Genomic DNA, 23943 nt, shown 5'->3' with positions numbered 1-23943 from the left:
AGAAGACACTGCTGAAGTGGAAAGGAACCTGAGATTAGATAGGTCATATTAAATCTCCTATTATTATTATTCAGAAAAAGAAATACTGAAATAAAATGACTTCTAAAGAACTATTCCCATAGATTTGTGCCCCACTCTACCTCACACACACCATAGAAACTTCTGTACTAAATGGTAATTAACACAGAGGCCCACAACTGGACAATGTGCAGAATATGAGAGACATTGAAATACTCAGTCCTCAATGGAATGTCCTCATCAGATTTCCCCCTTCAAGGCTTAGGGATCTGGGTAGTAGAAGAGCGGGAAAGATTGTAGGAGTCAGAGTTAGTGCATGACTCTTAGGAAACAGTGTCCTGGAGACACAAGACAGATACCACATGAGAAATGAAGGAGACTTTGAAAAGACAAACAAGACCCTTATTCATTCAAACAAGACCATATGCCAGTACTATAACTGTGTAGTAGACACAAAAAATCTTCACTAACCAAGAAGATATTTACAATTGATACGTGCTGGAAAAAGAAAATCAGTTTTGTCCAATAGAATATAACTGGGAACACTCAATACATTCCAGCATAGGCCTCATAACTAGCAGTATCTGGTCAATGTAAACCTTATGCCATGTGTTCATTTTGTATTTTCATCTTTCTAGTATTAAGATTTTTTTCAGAGAGATAGAGAAAGAAAAGACTGAACACGTGGGCAGGTAGAGATGTGGGAAACAAAAGGAGTAGAAAATGGTGTTGAAGAGAGAAATGATAAATTTATATTTTATGAAAATATTTTCAAATTAATCCTATATTAATTTATACCTTCAATAGATTAATTATATCTCTAAAGGTTTGCACATATGACAGTGACATTAACCACCCTGCCCCTTTAAGACTATATGTCTTGACTCTGGTTCTTTGCTCATAATGTGACAGTCATCTCTGGTAGCTACGGAAACAAGAATTTTTAAAGCCAGTCTCTCATACTGGGCAGTCACGAGCATTTGGCCTTCATAGAAGGGAAGAGAGGCAAGTATTTTACGTTTTCTACATAGTTTCTGTTAATAGCTTTCAATTTCAGAAGATATAGAAGGTCAAAGAAGTCAATGACCTAAGATTCAACTCTTTGTTGATATCATTTCTATGTTAGTAAATCCTACTGAATATAAGTACTGGGAATCCCTCTGTAGCTGTGAAGGCTCTGTAGCATGGATTGACCTTTATACATTTGTGAATTTCCTGAAACTGAGTATGTGTTTTTTTCTGTTTATATAATGGGGTAATGATTGCGTGAATCTCATTGGAGGGTCAGGACTATCAAATGGGCTAATATCTCTGAAGAGTATAAATGAGCTTTCAACTAAGCAAAGCAGAGGAGATGAATGGGTTGGTCTGTATGCATCAGGGGTTGACTGTGAGACATTGTTCTGAGCTGAAATATCTGCCTAATAAAACTTCTTTTACTGAAGGTGATTCAACTCTTGTGCGACTCCCTGTCTGTTCAACATTTCCTGTTATTTGGAAGATATTTATGATCTCGACATTTCTCAAATGGATCTCTTCCCCCTTGATAAACAAAGGTAAAAGATTAAGATGAACTTCAAGGAGGGTTTCAAATTGGACCTTTATGAAGCATAAGCACCTCCTCCTTGGGTTTCAGACATGGGCAATACTAAATATTGCCATGCTAACTCATTTGTCTCTCACAACAGGATTTTCCACCCTGATTATAGTTGTGATTCCAAACTCACTGATTCTGACATCAAAAGGCTCAGATCTGCCTTAACAAGGAAGAGGGCATGGGTGTTACTCAATTCATACTAGATTTTAAAGTCACCTTGCTGATATGACTTCCCAATTTAATAGAGCTACTGCCTTTACTCTGTTTGGAAGTACATTCCATAGAGAATGTGGAGTAATGGGGAGCTGGTAGGGAAATTTTCATGGCAAGGAGATACAGTTTGTAGGCCACTCAAACCTTCTGCATTGGAGGTGGCAATGTTATCATGTACATGCCTGAACTTGCTTTCTGCACATGAACACAGTGACATCCTTTAGGGCATAGTTATTCATGAACATTAACCCTATATCCAAAGATATGAACCAATAAGTGATCTAAATAAGTTGGTAAATACAGTAAATGTATAGTACTAATTTGTTGCTGGAGAAGAGAGTTGCTCACATAAGACAGTGGGGATACTTCATATTCAGCAATGAAATGAAGGTCATTTTCTAATGTGTATGTTTGAGTAAGTCATGGGAAATGATTGAAATATTCATGAGGGCTCATGTTTTACATACATATTTTAATTTTGGTCACATAATAAGAATTTAGGTTTTCAAATATGTTTTCCCATGACGCATACACATGTAGAAATATAGAAGACAGTATAGGTTAATTAAATTTGTATAAGTTCACTACCATAATTTATAGTTATTTGTGCATTCTTCTGCTTATACCTCTCATTTAAGCTGTTTACCTTATTTATGTATTGTAAAGACTGATTAATTAAACATCATTGTGCTGTAAACTTTGTAAACTTTATTCATTATTAATTTTAAGCATTAAATGTTTAGTTAACAAATCTGCACATTTCAGCATTTGATAGATACAGTGAAATTGTTAATCAAATCCTCTTATAGAGGGAGCTTCTGCCATAGGTATATTACTTAAATACAACTTTATGTGACAGCAAGGACAAGGTATGAGAACTTATTGCTCTGTAAAGCATGACTCATTTTGTTTTCCACTGTCCCTTGTGTTCCTGACTTGACTGTATACTTGTTCAATTTCATCTTCAGATATGCGAATGCGAAGGAGTGCATCTTCAAGTTGAGTGGCCTCCTTTGCAGCCTATCAGCTTTGGTGTTTGAAATAATCATTGCAAGCAGCCAATTCTGGCGCCTGTGGGAATTCAATGACAAGTTTGTACCATTTGTGTCCTTTGGACTATGGGAAGCTTATTACCCTCAAGAGTTTAATGTATCAGGGACTGTAACCAAGATTCTGGTGCATGTCCCTATCAATTCCACATGGACCATTTCGCCTGAATTTCAGTATGCACAGACCCTGATAATGTGTACTGTTTTGATGAAGCCTGTAGTTCTGATTTTCAGTGCAATCGCCATTAAGATTGGCTGCATGAAAGACCCATTTATTGAGATGCAAATACATTGCTACAAGGTTGCTGCCTTAGTTTTGTATGTTAGCAGCATTTTCACATTTGTTTCTGTGAGCTGGAACCACTTTGTAGATCATTATGGCCAAACCACTCTTGACTTTCCACCTGACTTTCCGGTTAAAAAAGAAGCCTTAATAAACAAACACTATACTGCTGTGTTCCCAGTAGGGGGACTGATGGCCACCATTTCACTCATTGGTGTGATCTTCTTTCTATCTGAGATAAAATCTTTGAAACTACAGAATCAAGTGAAGGCCAAGTGTGCTGCTATAGTGGCTGATCAGGAAATCTGAAGTGGGGACTCCTACATTTACAACAACTGTCAGAAGGATCCTAGAAGAAGTTTCCTGTTGATATACAAAAGTCCTGTAATTCCCAACTTGTTCTAAATAAAGCATCACATTGATTCTCTTGGTCTGTCTAAATGACTTCTTCCTCTGTCTAACTTGTTTCTTTCTTTGGATATTTTCATATCCTAATCTCTGAAGGCCATGGTCATGAGTTCAGATATTTCTGACAAGCAGTAGCAGGCAAAAGTAATGGTGAAATGCATGTTGCAAAAATATTTACCACATGATAAATATCAAGTGAAAGAAGTTTGTAAGGAGCCGGGCGATGGTGGTGCACGCCTTTAATCCCAGCACTCAGGAGGCAGAAGCAAGCGGATCTCTGTGAGTTCGAGATCAGCCTGGTCTACAAGAGCTAGTTCCAGGACAGGCTCCAAAACCACAGAGAAACCCTGTCTCGAAAAACCAAAAAAAAAAAAAAAAAAAAAAAAAAGAAGAAGTTTGTAAGGAAACTGACACATAAACAGAAAAGTAAACACCATTTTATCTGGAGACACTCTGAATCTCAGATCTCCTGAAGGCAGAGCTGAACTTCATAGTTTTTGCTCTGCAGACAGTGTGTGCCTTTGTCATGGAGTATGAAAACTATACTGTACCCTGGACAGTCAGACCTATCTTCCTGTTTGTGAATATCAGCATTCCCAGTGTGCTCTCATAGAAAATGTGGTGTGAAGATCAGAGGGCTGCTTGCCCGAGTTGTATTTCTTGTTTTTACCTTCTGAGACACTGGGTTCAAACTCATATTAAGCTTGATGGCAAGCTTACGTAGCCACTGGGCAATCTCATTAACTTCAAATATACCCCACTTCACATAAGGATATCCCATGCTTGGCATCCGTAGAATGTAGGCCATTTCATAAAGTAAAAGAAATTTGCTTACAAATGGGTAGAACTAGAAAAGGTCATCCTGAATGAGGTAACCCAGACCCAGAAAGACAATCATTGTATGTACTCACTTCTAAGTGAATATTAGCTGTAATGTAATCATGATGCAATCACAGGCCCAGAGAGGATAACCATGCTACAATCACAGGCTCAGAGAGAAGCTAATTAATAGGGGTTACAATGGGGCTTGAGAACCTCACTGTGAAAGAGTAATAGAATAGACATCACTGATGGATGGGATAGGGATCTAGTTGCGGGTAAAGAATGGGAACAAGAGGGATGAGGTGAAGGGAAGATGGAGGGAGAGTACTGAGAAAGACAGCTGGCTTCTGGGACATCTCTGGGATGAGCTATAAACCTAGTAAAATGGAAACTCCCAGCAATCTATGAGGTAACCCATTCCTCACCCTCATGCCCTTGTACTTCTATCCATGATTCCTCCTCTGTTTCTCTTCAGAAAAGAGTGGGCCTCCCATGGATTTGAGTCAATCATGGAATATCAAGTTGCAGTGAGACTAGGCATCTCCTGTTTTATTTAGGCTGGATGAGGTAATCTGGTAGGCAGAAAGGGTCCCAAAAGTAGGCAACAGCATCAGAGATAGCCCCTGTTGCCATTGATAGGAGTCCCACAAGAAGACCAATCTACACGGCTGTAATACACACACACACACACACACACACACGCATACAAACACACACACACAGAAGGCCTAGGGCACCTGATTTTCCTTATTAGATTTACATAACTTTATTCACCAGGGCAATGTCTAAGCACAAAGACCTATTTCCTGCATCTCTGCTTCTCTATGGATTCCCTGCTTAATCCCATTAAAGCCAGGCCTACCAGAATAATCTGCAATACTCAAGTCCTGACTGTGGATGAATATATTATACATTGCATTTCCCTGTTGCTCTTGACCATATCTTACTCTTCTGTTTAATCCTAATGCTCTTAATAGTACTTCTCATCATATAGTTTCTATACCAGCTTTCCCTGATGGATCCATAAGACATAAACTCATGTTTTTGTCCTCTTCAAAGTCCCAAGTCCTATCTGTGGGAACACAGATTAAGCACTAATTTCCATGATGATTTTCCCCATAACCTCTTCTGCTCTGTGCCATTTCCATAATCCTTGTCTTTGCTATGGTAACACAAGTTCATTCACTGGCTTTCTCTGCCATGTACCATAAGAACAGATCCTGCTCCAGTGCCTTGATATGATACCTTCTTCTCAATACACACATTGCTTAGCCATTTTCCTACTGCAAAAACCTCAGCTGTCAGAGTTATCCCCATGTCCCCAGTCTTACTTATGATCACACAATTATGTAATTGCTTTGCCTGGTGAGTGCCCCTATTCCACATATACTTCCTTTATCTCCACACACAAAGCCCTAGACCTGAATGCAGAATCAGTCATCAGCTTTCCTCATGACACTCAGCTCAACTCTGCTATCTCTGGACTAGCCAACTTTACATTGACTTTGCATGTGGATTTTCCAAGAATGACATTTCACAGCCTCAAAACAACACTTCTAACCCAACCAGTAATCATGCAACTCCTACAACAGATTTCAGTGTTGAGTTTAACCAAATCCAAATTCATCGGATCCATCTCTACACTTTAGTTCGACCCTGTGTTTGCAGGAATCTAACACATGATTGGCTTGGTGTGCTCTCTAAGTCCTTCTGCACCAGTGCCTTCCCAACACTCTCAGATCTATCTGTGGAGATGCAGCTCCTGCAAGAGATTTCCCTGATAAGTTCTACAAAAAGACATCCTCTATGGTATCCATTATCCAATGGCCGCCATCAGATGCACAGTAGGCATATTGGCTGTGCCTGATGGAATTACCCTCAGCCTGTCATACTTTCTTGTTTAATACCTAGCTGTGCGTTTTCAGATTGCATGACATATTTGCTCTCTGAGTTGCAGAAAAACATTGTTTGGAAGCAGCTTTTAAAACTGTAGAGTAAGTCCAACTAATGCATGTCCCACAGTGGTCATACATTATAAATATCCCCAGTACAGGGATTGCTCATGTCAAATCCACAACCAAACGTGTAATTTGGGATTGCCAATTTAGATATACACATATAGTATTCTCAGATTCCTTGAACCTTTCCAGCCTCTGTGACTTCCTTCCTTTTAGGTTTAGATCTGCTCATTCATATCTTGTTTCTTTCCATGCATCATTACCTCAGAATCAAGAAGATCTGTACTATGTGCACTATTAGGCTTCCCCGTAGTCACACAGCTCTGACACTTTCTCTTCCTAGTGATTCCATCTCGGACAACAGCTTGCATGTCGCAAATTAAAAAGCTGATTCCTTGCTAAAGAATGAGTAAATGGCTTTTTGTTTTCATTGGATGAGAGTGACAGTATTTGCTCGTACAGAACCATTCCCACATTTCCACTTCTAGCTCTGGCCACCTAACTGTTGCTCTGGATTTATCTAAGAAGTACCTTCGGAAACCTTTCCATTTGGGATGTATTAACATTATCATCTTTAGCTCTAGAAACATAGATCTCTCTCTAGGTCTGTTTGGTGGGATCCTATGAGCCCTACCACAGCGTGTCAAAGCCTAGAACTACCCATTTAGTTCCTGCACCATGTTTCCCTGATTCTTTTCCAGAACCCAGGCTGTGTAGACCACATCTACTCTTTTAGGAATAGCTCCCTTTCATTGCCTATGCCAAATTTGTAGCATAATTTCAACAGAAGTTTGTGTGGCAGCTTCAGCCCCACAGTCCCAGGCATAGCTTGGTTTGCAGCTCCTTAGTTTAATTCTCCTTCACCATTCCCCAGAGCCATGCCTACCTGTATCATCTGCACACTCCAAGAGTTGATATGCAGGTCATACATCAGATTATTCTGGTGATCTTTACCTATTTTCACTGGCCAGCGTTATCCATTTACTCCCAACAGTGTCTGTGACAAAACATTTGCTGTATCATCTTTCCTTGGTCTTGTCTTCAGAAACAGGTCTGCCTGTGTCATCACCACACTGACAAACACTAGTGCAATAAGTTCAGATTATGCACCAGTTTGTATTGGTGCATACATCCCCTGCCAGTACCCATACTCCCTGGTCTATAGTTCCATCACAGTTAAATGCACAGAACACATAACTGGCTTGCCAAGTTTACTAGTACCATCCCTCCCCACACTCATACATTGCTCCTTTGTAGCAGATCTCACAGAATCGGTGAGATCTTCCCCTGCAGCATCCTCCACTCAGAACTAAGCCTCCTTCAACTGTCTGTCCAGTCCAAGGCCTTTCTGTAATTTCATCTATTATGCATCAAGCTTTCCTGGTGATCTCCACATAATCTCACCTGCTTTTGCCATTCCCACTCTCCCAGAAGAAGCTCCAAGGCAACAGCACCCAAATTTCCTAGTGAATTCTGCTTGAATCCAGAACTCTTGGATCTCTTTGTACTACGAGACCTACTTGTAGTTGCTTTCATTGCTCAACAAATTTTCCTTTTGAGTTCCCCTCAAGGTTGACTGCCAGTACCACCCTTACACTTTGAGATTTTATGTAGTCTTGAGGCTGCAGCACTGGCTTTCCTTGATCAGTCTGATGGAAACAACACCACCTGGACCATCTCCATAATCCAGATTCTAACATTCTCACTTGCACAGTTCATGAAAATGTTTCCCTGATAATGGTCATCAGAAAAATTTTCCCTAGCACATAACTGCCTCCCTTTCTGATGGGATGAAATAATATGATCAACAACCACTTTGGAGGAAAAGGTTTATTTCAGCTTAGACATTCCAACTCCAGTCAGGAACCTCAAGGCAAGATCTGACACTGAGGTCATTGAGGGGAGTTGGTCACTAGTTTTAAATCCATGGCTCACAAAGCTTGCTTTTTAAAATATAACTCAATATAACCTGAACAGGTGTGTTAGGAACTCTAATTGTCTGGGCTCTGAAATATCAAACATTAATCAGGAAAATGTTCCACAATCTCCATTACAGGCCAATCAGATAGAAACATATTTTTCAGTTAAGTTTACTTTCTTACAGATGATCCTAGTTTATGTTAAGTTGGCAAATTATTAATCAACACCACTGAATACTTACCAACTTCACATACGTGCTTCACTATTAAGCCATAATATTTCCTTTCATGGTTATCCCCTAGGCCTCAATTAATATTGTGATACTTAAAAATACATAATTGTAAAAGCCCTTCAGTTTGAACAAATTAAAATACTGAAAAATTTCATTTTGTTAAAAATAATTAAAGCCTCTTCAAAAGTCCATAGACTCTTATCTCTTGGCTCCTGTAAGACAAAAATAAAACTAAATCCAAAATCAAATTAAATGCACTCTTAGTCTGAAGGCGAAGAATAAGGAAAGAGTTTGATCAAACTAAAGTAAAAAAAAAACTGTAGCAGGGTAAACCACTTAGTTTTTAATGTATGGGACTCAATCACAACCTTCTGGACGTCACAGAGATTAGGTAACTCTGGCTCTGTCATCAAAAGCCAAAAACATTATCTCACTGTTGAGTCCAGGTCCACTCTAGACCTGCCACTGCCCTTGGTCATACCCTGTCCTTGCATCTGCACCACACTGGGGTCTAAAGTACAAGTGAGGTTGTACCTTTTCCAATAGCCTCTCCTCAGATTTTTTCAGGGCTTCTGATCTTACATAATATTGTCAAGGCTCAGCTTCTACCCATGTCTTCTTTAATCCTTCTTCCTTCGCTGCAGGTAAGGTTGCTCCTTCATAAAATGCTCTCTTCTAGGACCCTAAGAGAGACATACATGGATCTAATCTACATTGGAAGCAGGATAATTCAAGATCTCCTGAGTAAATTGGGAGCATGGGTTCACAGGAGAAGGAAGAAGGGGAGGAAGAAGGAAGCGACAGGATCAGAGAAAAACATATCTCAACAAAAACAATAAAACAAGAAAAAGAAACAAAAAGGCCTTCTGACCTCTCACAGAGTCAAACTTCAGATGCTCTCTGTACAGTAAGATCCAAAGAATCACACCCACCAGATCCACTTCCACACTCCCACAATCAGTTCAGAACACACAGATTATGAAAGAATTTGCATGATGAGCTTCCCAGAACTTTGGACACTTTATAATCTCCACTGTCATAGTCCGGGATCCTGACAAGCAACTTTTGCTCCACTGTTGACTTCATCATTCACACAGAATACCAAATAAGACCATAAAAGAAATTGCCCCTAGCACAGAATAATGAAAACATTAAATGCACAGACTGAAGAATGAGATAAGACTCTCAAGAGAAATTCTATAAGACACATATGAGTGTGTTTTATAAACCAATCAGAATAATATCTGCTTTCTTATTGGAAACTTAAAAAATAAGAACATGAAATCTTGTGCTTTGTATTCTAAAACAACATGAATGCCAACCTAGAGTACTGTACCCAACAAAGCAATGTGGCTATGTGCTACAGTTATAGGAGAAACAAAAATTTCACATTATATTAAATATATGCCATTATCCTTCAGGCCCATCAAACCAGACTCCTGGGGAAACCTGAACTGAAGACAAGAATAATAAAAACAAAGAGATTATTACAAGAACACAAATGTTGTTCTAACTACGGAAACTCAAAATAAGTCTAAGAAAATCATGGATAAAAACAAATAACAAAATGACAGCATCAACACAGACCTTGTCATAATAACTTTAAATATTAATGACCTTATAACCCCAAGCAAGAACACATGTAAATTGAACAGGTTAAGAAACAAAATCCATCTTACCGTTATCTACACAAAACTCATCTTACTGTCAAATATAGATGGCACCTTAAATAAAAGTTTGGAAATTATATTCCAAGCAAATTACATCAGGAAACAAGTAGGTATTGATAGTTTAATGTTTAACAACATAGATTTCAAACAGAGACTAATCACAAGACACAAAGAAGTGCTGTTGTAAGGACCAGCCTCCAATAGCTCAGGAATTGAAGAGTAACCTTGAAGTTGGCAAACAAATCACTCTACTGACTTTTCTATTTGAGATAATAAAACTTAATTCTTCGGGCTGGTGAGTGGGGAAAAAGTTAATTTCCTGGGGCTGGTGAAAAAAGGAAACACACACACATACCTCAACAGGGCAGGAGCTCACCTAGTGTGTTGATGAATGGCAAGTCTTCAGTAGGCCAGAGATACTGAAGTGGGAAGCAGAGTAGGTTAACAACTGGACAAGTAAATATATATATGAAACCATTTCCAAGGACCAAAGCGTGGTTCCTCATTTTATTATTCCTTCTGTTGTTTATTATACTCCATTCTCTTTCTTTCTATCCTAATACCTTGATGTTTTCCTTATTCTGTGTCCTTATTTTTTCTTTTGTACAAAATCTTTCAAACCATATAAAAATCACAATATGCTTACATTCTATTTTTAAGAGAATGATTACAATGAGTACAAGTAAAAAATGTTTCCCATTTTTTTACATGATTTAAGATTTACATATTACATATTTACATATTACATATTTGGAGGAAAACCAAATTATTCCCTTGAACCTACATAGAGCTAAACATTTATCTTAGAATTTTTATTGATCAGGAACTTTTCAGCCATAACTGTTTACATAGGCAGTAGATTTTTTAATTGCCAGAAAAACAGGTCACTATTTTCAGTTTTAATATTTTAGACTCTAATCCAATTATCTTAAAAAAACATCCAATTTTTTGCTTTTTAATTATATAAATTTATTATTTAAAGCTTTGTTTTAGCTATGATGTACATCAAAACACATGAGCACATTTCCAAATATAAAAAATAAATTGGGCTAACTCCTGTGGTTTTTGTTTTCCTTAATCATTAACCTAAGCAACAATGTATATAGGTCCTCAACAGAAACTCATTAAGTCCTAGCTGTGTGACACTTTGTTGGTCTTATTTTGTACTCATTGTATCACCTGCTTTATAAAAGGTGGGGGCAGTACTAAATCCTATCTAAACCATTAATCAAAATTGTACTGAAACTAACATGATTATTGTATAAAATCATTACTTCAGTTATACAGTACCATTTAAGAGAAGATCATCTTCACAATAATTCACAGGTAAAAATGTCCAGTACAGCCCAAGCCTGCCCTGCTGTCTGCTAGGTCCTCTGCTCAAGAACAATTTTCCCGCTTCTACACTAAGGCTACCCACCCAGAGCGGTGAGTACCTGACTACAGGGCAGGCCTCAAGGTCCCCTGCAAGGGAGCCCAGGCACCTTTAGCTTGGGGCTGCAGGGTCTCCTGTGCTCTACTGGACCCCGCCCTGCCTGCCAAGTTCTTCCTTTTGTCCCGGGCTCATTGGGCTACCAGGCGTTCCCTGTTTAGGTGCTGAGGAGTTCCATCTGGACGGGTGAGTGTGTGCTATCCAGGGGCGGACTGTCCCAGAAGAGAGCACAAACCCCCTCCCCCAGCTCCTGCTGCAGGGCCCCTTTTCTTACACACGATCCAGCCCCCCAGTTCTCCCCACCAAGCCTGCCCTGCTCTCTGCTAGGTCCTCTGCTCAAGAACAATTTTCCCGCTCCTACACTAAGTCCACACACCCAGAGCGATGAGTGCCTGCCTACCGGTACCTAAGAAAGAAGCAAGTGTGGCCATACTAATTTCTAACAAAGTTGACTTCAAACTAAAATCAATCAGAAGACATGGAGAGGGACATTTTATACTCATAACAGGAACAATTCGTCAGGACAAAGTCTCAATCCTGAATATCTATGCCCCTAATATAAAAGCACCCACTTATGTAAAAGAAACATTACTAAAACTCAAGGCAGTCATCAAACCACACACACTAATAGTAGGAGATTTCAACACTCCTCTCTCACCAATGGACAGGCCAATAAGACAGAAACTTAACAGAGAAATAAGAGGATTAATGGAGGTAATGAATCAAATAGACTTAACAGACATCTATAGAACATTCTACCCAAATAGGAAAGAATATACCTTCTTCTCTGCAGCTCATGGAACCTTCTTGAAAATTGACCACATACTCGGTAACAAAGCAATCTTATACTGTTACAAAAAAATATTAGTAACCACCTGTGTCTTATCAGATCACCATGGATTAAAGTTAGAATTCAACAACAATGCTACCCCCAGAAAGCCTAGGAACTCATGGAAACTGGACAGTCAACTACTGAACCACACCTGGATCAAGGAAGAAATAAAGAAATTAAAGTCTTTTTTGAATTCAATGTAAACAAAGACTCAACATACTCAAACCTATGGGACACTATGAAAGCAGTGCTAAGAGGAAAGTTCATAGCATTAAGTGCCCACTTAAAGAAAACGGAGAAAGCACACATTGGAGATTTAGCAACCCACCTGAAAGCTCTAGAAAAAAAAGAAAAGCAGACTCACCTAGGAGGAGTAGAAGCCTGGAAATAATCAAACTAAGGTCTGAAATCAACAAAATAGAAACACAGAAAACAATCCAAAGAATCAATGAAACAAAAAGCTGGTTCTTGGAGAAAATCAACAAGATTGATAAACCACTATCCAAACTAATCAAATGGCAGAGAGAGAATTTGCAAATTAATAAGATCAGAAATGAAAAGGGGGACATAACCACAGACACAGAGGAAATTCAGAGAAACCTTAGATCTTACTACAAAAGCCTGTATGCCACAAAATTGGAAAGAGTAAAAGAAATGGACACTTTTTTAGATAAGTACCATATACCAAAGTTAAACCAGGACCAGGTGAACAATCTAAATAGACCTGTGAGTCGCGAAGAATTAGAAGTTGTTATCAAAAACCTCCCTACCAAAAAAAGCCCAGGTCCAGACGGCTTCAATGCAGAATTCTACCAGACCTTCCAAGAAGACCTAATACCTATACTCCTTAATGTATTTCACAATATAGAAGCAGAGAAGTCATTGCCAAATTCCTTTTATGAAGCTGCAGTTCCTCTGATACCAAAAACACACAAAGACTCAACCAAGAAAGAGAACTACAGGCCAATCTCACTCATGAACATCTATGTGAAAATCCTCAATAAAATACTGGCAAACCAAATCCAAGAACACATCCAAAAAATTATCCATTATGATCAAGTAGGCTTCATCACAGAGAGGCAGGGCTGGTTCAACATACGAAAATATATCGATATAATCCATCATATAAATAAACTGAAGGAAAAAATCATATGATCATTTCATCCGATGCTGAAAAAAAACATTTGAGAAAATTTAACACCCCTTTATGATAAAAGTCTTGGAGAGACTAGGAATACAAGGTTCATTCCTAAATATAATAAAAGCAATATACAACAAGCCGACAGATAACATCAAATTAAATGAAGAAAAACTCAAAGTCATCCCACTAAAACCTGGAACAAGACAAGGCTATCCACTCTCTCCATACCTCTTCAATATAGTGCTTGAAGTTCTAGCAATAGCAATAAGACACCATAAGGAGATCAAGGGGATTGGAATTAGAAAGGAAGAAGTCAAACTTTTGTTATTTGCAGATGATATGATAGTGTACATACTTGACCCCAAAAACTCTACCAAAGAACTCCTACAGCTGATAAACACCTTTAATAACATGGCAGAATACAAGATCAACTCCAAAAAATCAGTTGCCCTCCTATACACAAAGGATAAGGAAGCAGAGAGGGAAATCAGAGAAGTATCACCTTTCATGATAGCCACAAATATCATAAAATATCTTGGGATAACTCTAACCAAGGAAGTGAAGGATCTATTTGACAAGAACTTTAAGCCTTTGAAGAAAGAAATTGAGGAGGATGCCAGAAAATGAGGTAGGAGCTGCGGGCTGTGTTCCTGCTGCCCCAGCTCCTGGTCGCCTGGCTAGCTTATGCCCCAAAATAACAACACACAAAGTGTATTCTTTTAAACACTGCTTGGCCCATTAGCTCTAGCCCTTACTGGTTACTTCTCATATCCCGATCAACCCATCTCTAATAATCTGTGTAGCACCAGTCTTACCAGGAAAGATTCAGCATGTCTGACCTGGGGGCTGGCTGCATCGCGTCTGGCTCTGAGAGGAGCTGCCCTGCATCTGAGCTCACTTCCTCTTCCTCCCAGCATTCTGTTCTGTTTACTCCACCCACCTATGTTCTAACCTATGAGGGACAAGCAGTTTCTTTATTATTTAACCAATGACCTTCCTCCATCAAGAAAATAAAAGGATCTCCCTTGCTCTTGGATTGGGAGGATCAACATAGTAAAAAGGGCAATTTATAGATTCAATGAAATCCCCATTAACATCCCATCAAAATTCTTCACAGATCTTGAGAGGACAATAATCCTTTTATAAGGAAAAACAAAAAACCCAGGATAGCCAAAACAATCTTATACCATAAAGGAACTTCTGGAGGCATTACCATCCCTGACTTCAAACTCTATTACAGAGCTTCAGTATTGAAAACAGCTTGGTATTGGCATAAAAACAGAGAAGTCAATCAATGGAATCGAGTAGAAGACACTGATTTTAACCCACAAACCTATGAACACCTGATTTTTGATAAAGGAGCTAAAAGTATTCAATGGAAGAAAGAAAGCATCTTCAACAAATGGTGCTGGCAGAACTGGTTGTCAACCTGTAGAAGAATGAAAATAGATCCATATCTATCGCCATGCAAAAAAATCAAGTCCAAATGGATTAAAGACCTCAATATCAATCTGAACACACTGAACCTGATAGAAGAAAAAGTGGGAAGTACTCTACAACATATGGGCACAGGAGATCACTTCCTATGTACATCCCCAGCAGCACAGACATTAAGGACAACATTGAATAAATGGGACCTCCTGAAACTGAGAAGCTTCTGTAAAGCAAAGGACACTGTCAAGAAGACAAAAAGGCAACCCACTGACTGGGAGAAGATCTTCACCAACCCTGCCACAGACAAACGTCTGATCTCCAAAATATATAAAGAACTCAAGAAACTAGACCGCAAAAGGCTAATCAACCCAATTGTAAAATGGGGCACTGAGCTGAACAGCATTCTCAACAGAAGAAGTTCAAATGGCCAAAAGACACTTAAGGTCATGCTCAACCTCCTTAGCTATCAGGGAAATGCAAATCAAGACAACTTTAAGATACCATCTTACACCTGTCAGAATGGCTAAAATAAAAAACACCAATGATAGCCTTTGCTGGAGAGGTCGTGGTGGGAATGCAAACTTGTGCAATCACTTTGGAAAGCAGTGTGGCGGTTTCTCAGGAAATTCAGGATCAACCTACCCCTGGACCCAGAAATACCACTCTTAGGAATATACCCAAGAGATGCCCTATCATACAACAAAAGTATATGCTCAACTCTGTTCATAGCAGCATTGTTTGCAATAGCCAGAACCTGGAAACAACATAGATGCCCTTCAATGGAAGAATGGATTAAGAAAGTATGGAAAATATACATATTAGAGTACTACTCAGCAGTAAAAAACAATGACTTATTGAATTTTGCATGCAAATTGATGGAAATAGAAAACACTATCCTGAGTGAGGTAAGCCAGACCCAAAAAGAGGAACATGGGATGTACTCACTCATATTTGATTTCTAGCCTTAAATAAAGGACATTGAGTATATAATTCATGATCCTAGAGAAACTAAATAAGAAGGTGAACCCAAAGAAAAACATATAGGCATCCTCCTGAATATTAACCTTCATCAGACGATGAAAGGAGGCAGAGGTAGAGACCCACATTGGAGCACCGGACAGAAATCTCAAGGTCCAAATCAGGAGCAGAAGGAGAGAGAGCACAAGCAAGGAATTCAGGACCGTGAGGGGTGCATGCACACACTGAAACAATGGGGATATTCTTTTGGGAACTCACCAAGGCCAGCTGGCCTGGGTCTGAAAGAGCATGGGATAAAACTGGACTCGCTGAACATAGCGGACAATGAGGACTACTGAGAACTCAAGAACAATGGCACTGGGTTTTTGATCCTACTGCATGTACTGGCTTGGTGGGAGCCTAGGCAGTTTGGATGCTCACCTTACTAGACCTGGATGGAGGTGGGGGGTCCTTGAACTTCCCACAGGGCAGGGAACCATGATTGCTTTTCAGCCTGACAAGGGAGGGGGACTTGATTGGGGGAGGGGGAGGGAAATGGGAGGCAGTGGTGGGGAGGAGGCAGAAATCTTTAATAAATAAATAAAGGACTTTACATAAAAAGCATATTACATTACTGTTTCTAAATAAAATACAGGGCTAGAGAGATGGCTTAGAGATTAAGAGCACTGAATGCTCTTCCAGAGAACCCGGGTTCAATTCCCAGTAACCATATGGTGGTTCACAACATTCTATAATGAGATCATCCCCTCTTCAGGCATGCAAGCAGAACGCTATATAATAAGTAATTCTTTTTTAAAAAAAATAAGAACTCAAGAAACTAAACTTTAAAATGCTAATTAACTCAGTTAAAAAATGGGGCACTGAACTGAACAGAGAATTCTCAACAGAAGAAATTCAAATTGCCAAAAGACACTTAAGGTCATGCTCAACCTCCTTAGCGATAAGGGAAATGCAAATCAAAACAACTTTGAGATACCATCTTACACCTGTCAGAATGGCTAAAATCAAAAACACCAATGATAGCCTTTGCTGGAGAGGTTGTGGAGTAAGGGGCACACTCATCCATTGCTGGTGGGAATGCAAACTTGTGCAACCACTTTGGAAATCAGTGTGGCGATTTCTCAGGAAATTTGGGATCAACCTACCCCTGGACCCAGCAATACCACTCTTGGGAATATACCCAAGAGATGCCCTATCATATGACAAAAGCATTTGTTCAAGTATGTTCATAGCAGCATTGTTTGTAATAGCCAGAACCTGGAAACAACCTAGATGTCCTTCAATGGAAGAATGGATGAAGAAAGTGTGGAATATATACATATTAGAGTACTACTCAGCGGTAAAAAACAATGATATCTTGAAGTTTGCATGCCAATGGATGGAAATAGAAAACACTATCCTCAGTGAGGTAAGCCAGACCCAAAAAGAGGAATATGGGATGTACTCACTCATAATTGGTTTCTAGCCATAAATAAAGGACATTGAGCATATAATTTCTGATCCTAGAGAAGCTAAATAAGAAGGTGAACCCAAAGAAAAACGTATAGTCATCCGGCTGGAGAGGGGAAGTAGACAAGATTGCAGGGCAAAAACTGGGAACTTGCGGGTGATGTGGCATGGGGCTAAGGGGAAATGGGGTGAGAAACGAGAGAAGAAGAGGATGGGGGGAGCTTGGTGGAATGAGATGGTTGGGATATAGGAAGGGTGGATATGGGAGCAGAGAAATATATATCCTAATTAAGGGAGCCATCTTAGGGTTGGCAAGAGACTGACTCTAGAGGGGTTCGCAGGTGTCCAGGGAGATGTTTCCAGCTGGTACCTTGGGCAACTGAGGAGAGGGAAGCTGAAATGACCCTATCCTATACTGATGAATATCTTACATATCACCTTAGAACCTTCATCTGACGATGGATCGAGATAGAGACAGAGACCCAATTTGGAGCAATGGACTGAGCTCTTAAGGTCCAAATGAGGAGCAGAAGGAGTGAGAACATGAACAGGGAAGTCAGGATCACGAGGGGTGCACCCACCCACTGTGACAGTGGAATTGATCTATTGGGAGCTCACCAAGGCCAGCTGGACTAGGACTAAATAAGCATGGGATGAAACCGGACTCTCTGAACATGGCGGACAATGAAGGCTGATGAGAAGCCAAGGACAATGGCACTAGGTTTCAATCCTAATACATGAACTAGCTTTGTGGGAGTCTAGGCTGTTTGGATGCTCACCTTCCTGGACCTAGATAGAAGTGGGAGGACCTTGGACTTCCTGCAGGGCAGGGAATTTGGACTGCTCTTCAGTATAGAGGGGAAGGGGGAATGGAGTGGGGGGAGGGGGGAGGGGAGTGGGGGGAGGGGAGTGGGGGAGGGGGAGGGGAGGGGGGAGGGGGCAATGCATGGGAGGAGGGGGAGGGAAATGGGAAACGTGGAGGAAGTGGAAATTTTAATTAAAAAAGAATAAAATAAATTAATTAAAAAAAGAATAAGTTAAGCATACCAACACAGGAGTTCAGAGCAGCTATCAGCTGCATAATGACACGTGAGATCTGTAGAGGATATAAAAGGGCCATACAGTCACTTAATGAGACTGGGAGGTACCAGCTGCTTCTCTGGGAAATGGAGGTTCCCAGCTCAGGATCTGGGTCATGATTTGCCATATGAAGAGAAAAATGACAAAGAAACTTAATGTGGCAGGGCAAATGGTAACTTTCCTTCACTGCAGTCACCTTTAAAAGTGATATTCAGAAGGCTAGTTGCTACCACAGTGAGAAAAAAAAAACACAATTGAAATTATATCAGGGTTTCAGAATCTTGCAATATCCAAACTCAAAACTAATTAAGGTATTCCTGCCAATTAATTTTCAAAACATTCAATCTTGTTTTGTTCTGAGTGAACAGATATATGGATGGGAACTGTAAGTTAAAACTGTGTGTAGCTCTAAAGCAAATGTGTTAACAGTGCTTAAATTTATTATTATCATGTTCACTATCAAATAATGTAAACTTACTGATATGCTGGGTTCTTGGTTTTTGCTCTAATTATTACTAAAATTCTAAAATGGTGAAGTCAGAAGTCTAGACCTTATTTCGATTGAATATTTATATTAAATTATATAAACTTCTATGCCATTTGAAAAAAATACCATGTCAATAGCAAGTATTTTTTATTACTTTATAAATAATACTAGTCAAAATTCCTACGTCCTCCCTTCCTCCCACATCCCTCCTACTCCCCCCACACCCACCCCCTCCAGTCCTAAGAGAGGGCAAGGCACCCTGCCCTGTGGAAAGTCCAAGGCCCTCCCCCCTACATGCAGGCTTAGGAAGATATGCATACAAAGAGAATAGGATCGCAAAGTCAGTCCTTACAGTAGAGACAAATCCCAGTGCCAATATGTACATATATGATAGAAATATAAATGGAACTACCAAATAATAATGTGGAAGAATATAGAGTAACTAACAAAAATGGGGAAGAAAATGATGCAGCAAGTCTTATTTTGCCACTAAAGGTAACCTCCAGTCCCAGGAGTGGTTTGCAGGTTATTGAATCTTTTGATACATCACTAACTATTGCTTCTGGAGACTTGAATATGGATAAACTGATTATAACTTACACTGTATGTATTTTTTTAGTTTGTATCAATGTATCATAAGTGAGTTAAGCAAAGGAACACAAATCATTCCCAAGCCATTTTGTTGTTGGTTTTTATGTAAAAAGATAGGAGAAACCAGGCACACAAAATTTTAGTGGATATGATTCATAAGATAACAAGTAGAATACTTTTACAGTGTTATCAAGGTTCAATGTATCCTTGTTTTGTTATTTCACTTAACTGTGGGGGTATTTTTTGGGGTTTTTTTTTTTTTTTTTTTGGTTTTTCGATTTTCCTGTAGCATTGGAGCCTGTCCTGGAACAAGCTCTTATAGACAAGGCTGGCCTTGAGCTCGCAGAGATAAGCCTATCTCTGCCTCCCAAGTGCTGGAATTAAAGTCTTGTACCACCACTGTCCAGCTTCCCTTAACTGTTTTTTAAAGATTTAAAAAAATGTTAGTCAATGTTTCATTAAAAATAATAAGAGGAGATACTTATTTTTTATATCTACATGTTCAGCAAATGATGCCATTTAAATAAGACTGTTTATTAATAACCACTGATACATTAAAACTTCCAGGTTTTGGGAATGAGAGTAGATATAAATTTGGAATTTATATTATGAAAATTTTACAAGCATTTTTCAGTAAAAAGTACTGCATGGATATATAAATAAATGTACTTGCAAATTTAGATGTTGTATTGGGATCTATAAGTAATTTTTAAATAGTATTCAGATTTCATTAATAATTTAAAGACTATACCTTTTTGTACACTTACTAAATAGTAGATCTTGTGATAAATATTATTACAGTAAAATATCAAATAAGACTATAAATTTGGGATTTTGGAACTGACTACTATATCAAAACCAAGTGTGAATGATAGTAAACTGTCTTTTATACTGTCTTTCACTTTAAAATCCAGCAGTTTCCTATATATAACATTCTATTTTATTAGTCATAATCTAAGGAAGGCATTTACCTCACAAGCAATTTCTATGATCTCAACATTCTACAACCTGAAATAAGCTTGGTATCTAACCCATTTGTATCTTGCATTTGCAACTCTATGAGTGATAATGAGAGCTCTGCCCAAACTCTATCGATTTTGGTGTCTGTTTATTTACTGTTGGGGTGGTAAGTTATCTGTACTTAAGGTGATTTCTTAAGTTTTTCTACTAGGACTCATTTATCTTAGTATTTGATTTTACTTTCATTTTATCTTTATATTTTTAAGGGCCCTTATCTTTGACTTTTATTTTCTATTATTTGCTCATGATTACTTATAACAAAACATATAAGTCAATCACTATTGTATTTCCCATTTTCATTATTTTCTACGTTTTCATCTTTATCAAATATTTTGAGATAGCAGTCACATTAATCATTCACTCAGTTACTATTTTCAGGCTATGACTCTTTCTTCTCTGTGTGTCTTTCTAGTATCTAACCATCAAAAGCAGTGGTCAGCTTCCTTTGTCCCCAAAACTGCCACATTGTCAACATTTAATAACATCCCATGGTTACTGACCATAGATGAAACCTGTCAAGGAGTTATCCTTAATCAGTGGTGGATACTGTCCACAATCAGCTGTTTAACTAAACTGTGAGTACATGTAAATCTTTGAGAAAATGAACTGATAATGTACACTGTTTGGGCTAGGGTTACTACTTACAGTAATTACACTATATTTTTGTGCATTTAAGAGACAAGTATTCCTTAGAACTGTTAAAATTGCTACTGTTTATTCTAAAAAGAAAAATACCATTGCTATGGTGAATTACACCGCAGTATATAAATAGTTGGCATTGTTATGTAAACACTTTGTGGAAACAGTGTTTGTATGTCTAGTTAGTGAACATTTTTCATTTAATTGTATATTATTTTATATCTTTCTATTTCATTAGGAAATACGTGAACTCTGATATTTCAAAAGTTATCAACAAAGAAGGAATTTTACATGGTGACAAAATCTGCCTGCATCCCCGTTTTAATCCACGTGATGGAAAATATTCAGTCAAAGATGTCATAGGAATGATCCTCTTGGAGGTCCCAATTAAGATTAAAGAAATTTTACTTCCTCAATATTACAACATCTTTAGGAAAAGTTGTTTTCCCTGTGTTTACCAACATTGCAGTGTATACCAGTACCAGAGTAAGCTAATATACTCAGTTATTTCATGTTGTTCAAAGGACTATTATTTTAAATGTTAAATTAATGGTAAATAAAGTGGACTGTTATGAAGTAGTATTGCATATATTGTTCCAGATTATAAGAGTAAAAAAATTGTGAAAGTTTAAAATTAATCTATGTCCAATTTAAGATGCATTTATACAAATATAAGCTTTCGTGAAAATTAAAAACAATGGAAAAATTTGAAGAAATATTTAAAGAAATAAAAGTTGAAGAATTCTGAAGAGCTTGATTTAAAGATATAATTTAAATATATTTATGAAGTGTAGTGTTGGTTTTTATACCTTTCAGTATTCCTTTGTTGTTTCTCAACTTCTATGTAGGGTTTAGACTTCTTGAGCATTCTGTCACCCACATTAGTGTATTTGTTTCTTTTGAATAGTTTAACTCATGTATAAACAGTAATTGAAGGAAAAGGTATTTTCATAAAACCCAAAAGAGCAAGCTTTCAGCACAAAGGAAATTTCTGTGTCGCAGAGAGATAGAAGGCAGGAAATAAGATGCAAACATAAGAATATTAGGTAAAGGGGGACAGAAACAAGTTAAAGTGGGCAGAGATATTTGTTTCAGAGTAACAAAGAACTCCTAAGATAAGAGAGTTGAAAGATGTACCTGATAGAAAAACAACTGAGAAAAATGGGGGAACATGAATGTTGATGAGATGTTCAATTTTAAATTAGCATGTTAAGAGACCGTAAGAGGACTTTGTTGCTGGACTTCAGTATTTTTATGTTGGTTGTCAGTCTCAGGAGAAGGAAGTGGGCAATTAAGAAAATGGACCTTGGTGACTGGCTTTAGAAATGTAATATAATGGTTCATATCAAGACAGAGAAAACTGAAGCAAAGGATAAGGCCTATCAGAGCCATTCGTACCATGCTGGAGCTAGTCAGAATCTTCTCAGTCATTACCCTGAGTATTTATGGCTATGTCTTCTGATATTAGTAGGGGATACTGGCACAAAGCAAGCTCCCTATTACCCTGGCTCTGATAAGTATTCTGGAAATGATCATCAGAAGTGTGTTCATAAGAACAGCCAATAAACAACTAAAATTTTCTTTTTTTTTTTTATTGAAAAAAAATTTTCTGCCTCCTCTCCGCCTCCCATTTCCCTCCCCCTCCTCCCGCCCCTCTCCCCCTCCCCCCACTCCTCTTCTCCTCCCTCTCCAGTCCCAGGAGCAGTCAAGGTTCCCTGCACTGTGGAAAGTCCAAGGTCCTCCCCCCTCCATCCAGGTCTAGGAAGGTGAACATCCAAACTGTCTAGGCTCCCACAAAGCCAGAACATGAAGTAGGATCAAAACCCCTTGCCATTGTCCTTGGCCTCTCGTCAGTTCTCATTGTCCGCCATGTTCAGAGAGTCCGGTTTTATCCCATGCTTTTTCAGTCACAGTCCAGCTGGCCTTGGTGAGCTCCCAATAGATCGGCCCCACTGTCTCAGTGGGTGGGTGCACCCCTCGTGGTCCTGACTTCGTTGTTCATGTTCTCCCTCCTTCTGCTCCTCATTAGGACCTTGGGAGCTCAGTCCGGTGCTCCAGTGTGGGTCTCTGTCTCTATCTCCATCCATAGCTAGATGAAGGTTCAGCTTTTGTTGAGATGAACAAACTGATTCTGTCATTCGTGTGTAAATGTCAGATCAGAGTGATGCTTGACAGGGCTTACACAGCAGTGCCATGTAGAATCAACAGCTCCTTTACCTGGAGACATTGAGGTATCTGTGACATCTAGAGATAGGAATTGGTTTTCTCCCTCTATTATGTGGGTCCTGGGATTGAACTTAGGTCATCAGATTTTATGGTAAGCATTTTACCTATGGAGCCATTTCTGGCCTAGTGCTATTGTCCTTGGCTTCTCATCAGCCTTCATTGTCCGCTATGCTCAGAGAGTCCAGTTTCAACCCATGCTTATTCAGTCCCAGACGAGCTGGCCTTGGTGGGCTCCCAATAAATCAGATCCACTGTAACAGTGGGTGGGTGCATCCCTCGTGGTCCTGATTTCCTTGCTCATGTTCTCCCTCCTTCTGCTCCTCATTTGGACCTTAAGAGCTCAGACCATTGCTCCAAATTGAGTCTCTGTCTCTACCTCGATCCATCGCCAGATGAAGGTTCTAAGGTGATATGTAAGACATTCATCAGTATAGGATAGGGTCATTTCAGGTTCCCTCTCCTCA

General features: G+C 39.0%; 1 protein-coding gene across 1 annotated transcript; it reads left to right on the top strand.

The window, feature by feature from the left end:
- The first annotated feature begins 1545 nt into the window (after positions 1 to 1545).
- On the top strand, positions 1546 to 3469 carry LOC130868637 (uncharacterized). The gene is made up of 2 exons (XM_057760787.1): positions 1546 to 1574; positions 2797 to 3469. The coding sequence occupies exons 1-2, from the start codon at positions 1546 to 1548 to the stop codon at positions 3467 to 3469; spliced, it is 702 nt and encodes a 233-aa protein (XP_057616770.1).
- Positions 3470 to 23943: the final 20474 nt, after the last annotated feature.

This window comes from Chionomys nivalis, chromosome X (assembly GCF_950005125.1).
Source record: "Chionomys nivalis chromosome X, mChiNiv1.1, whole genome shotgun sequence".
Classification (NCBI taxonomy): domain Eukaryota; kingdom Metazoa; phylum Chordata; class Mammalia; order Rodentia; family Cricetidae; genus Chionomys; species Chionomys nivalis.
This window is presented reverse-complemented; position numbering and strand designations above follow the sequence as displayed.

Excerpts from the sequence above, each read along its gene's own strand:
- LOC130868637 (XM_057760787.1), top strand. The coding sequence starts at position 1,546 with ATGGATCTCTTCCCCCTTGATAAACAAAG. Across the intron at positions 1,575-2,796 it reads TTCCCCCTTGATAAACAAAG|ATATGCGAATGCGAAGGAGT; the intron begins GTAAAAGATTAA and ends TTTCATCTTCAG.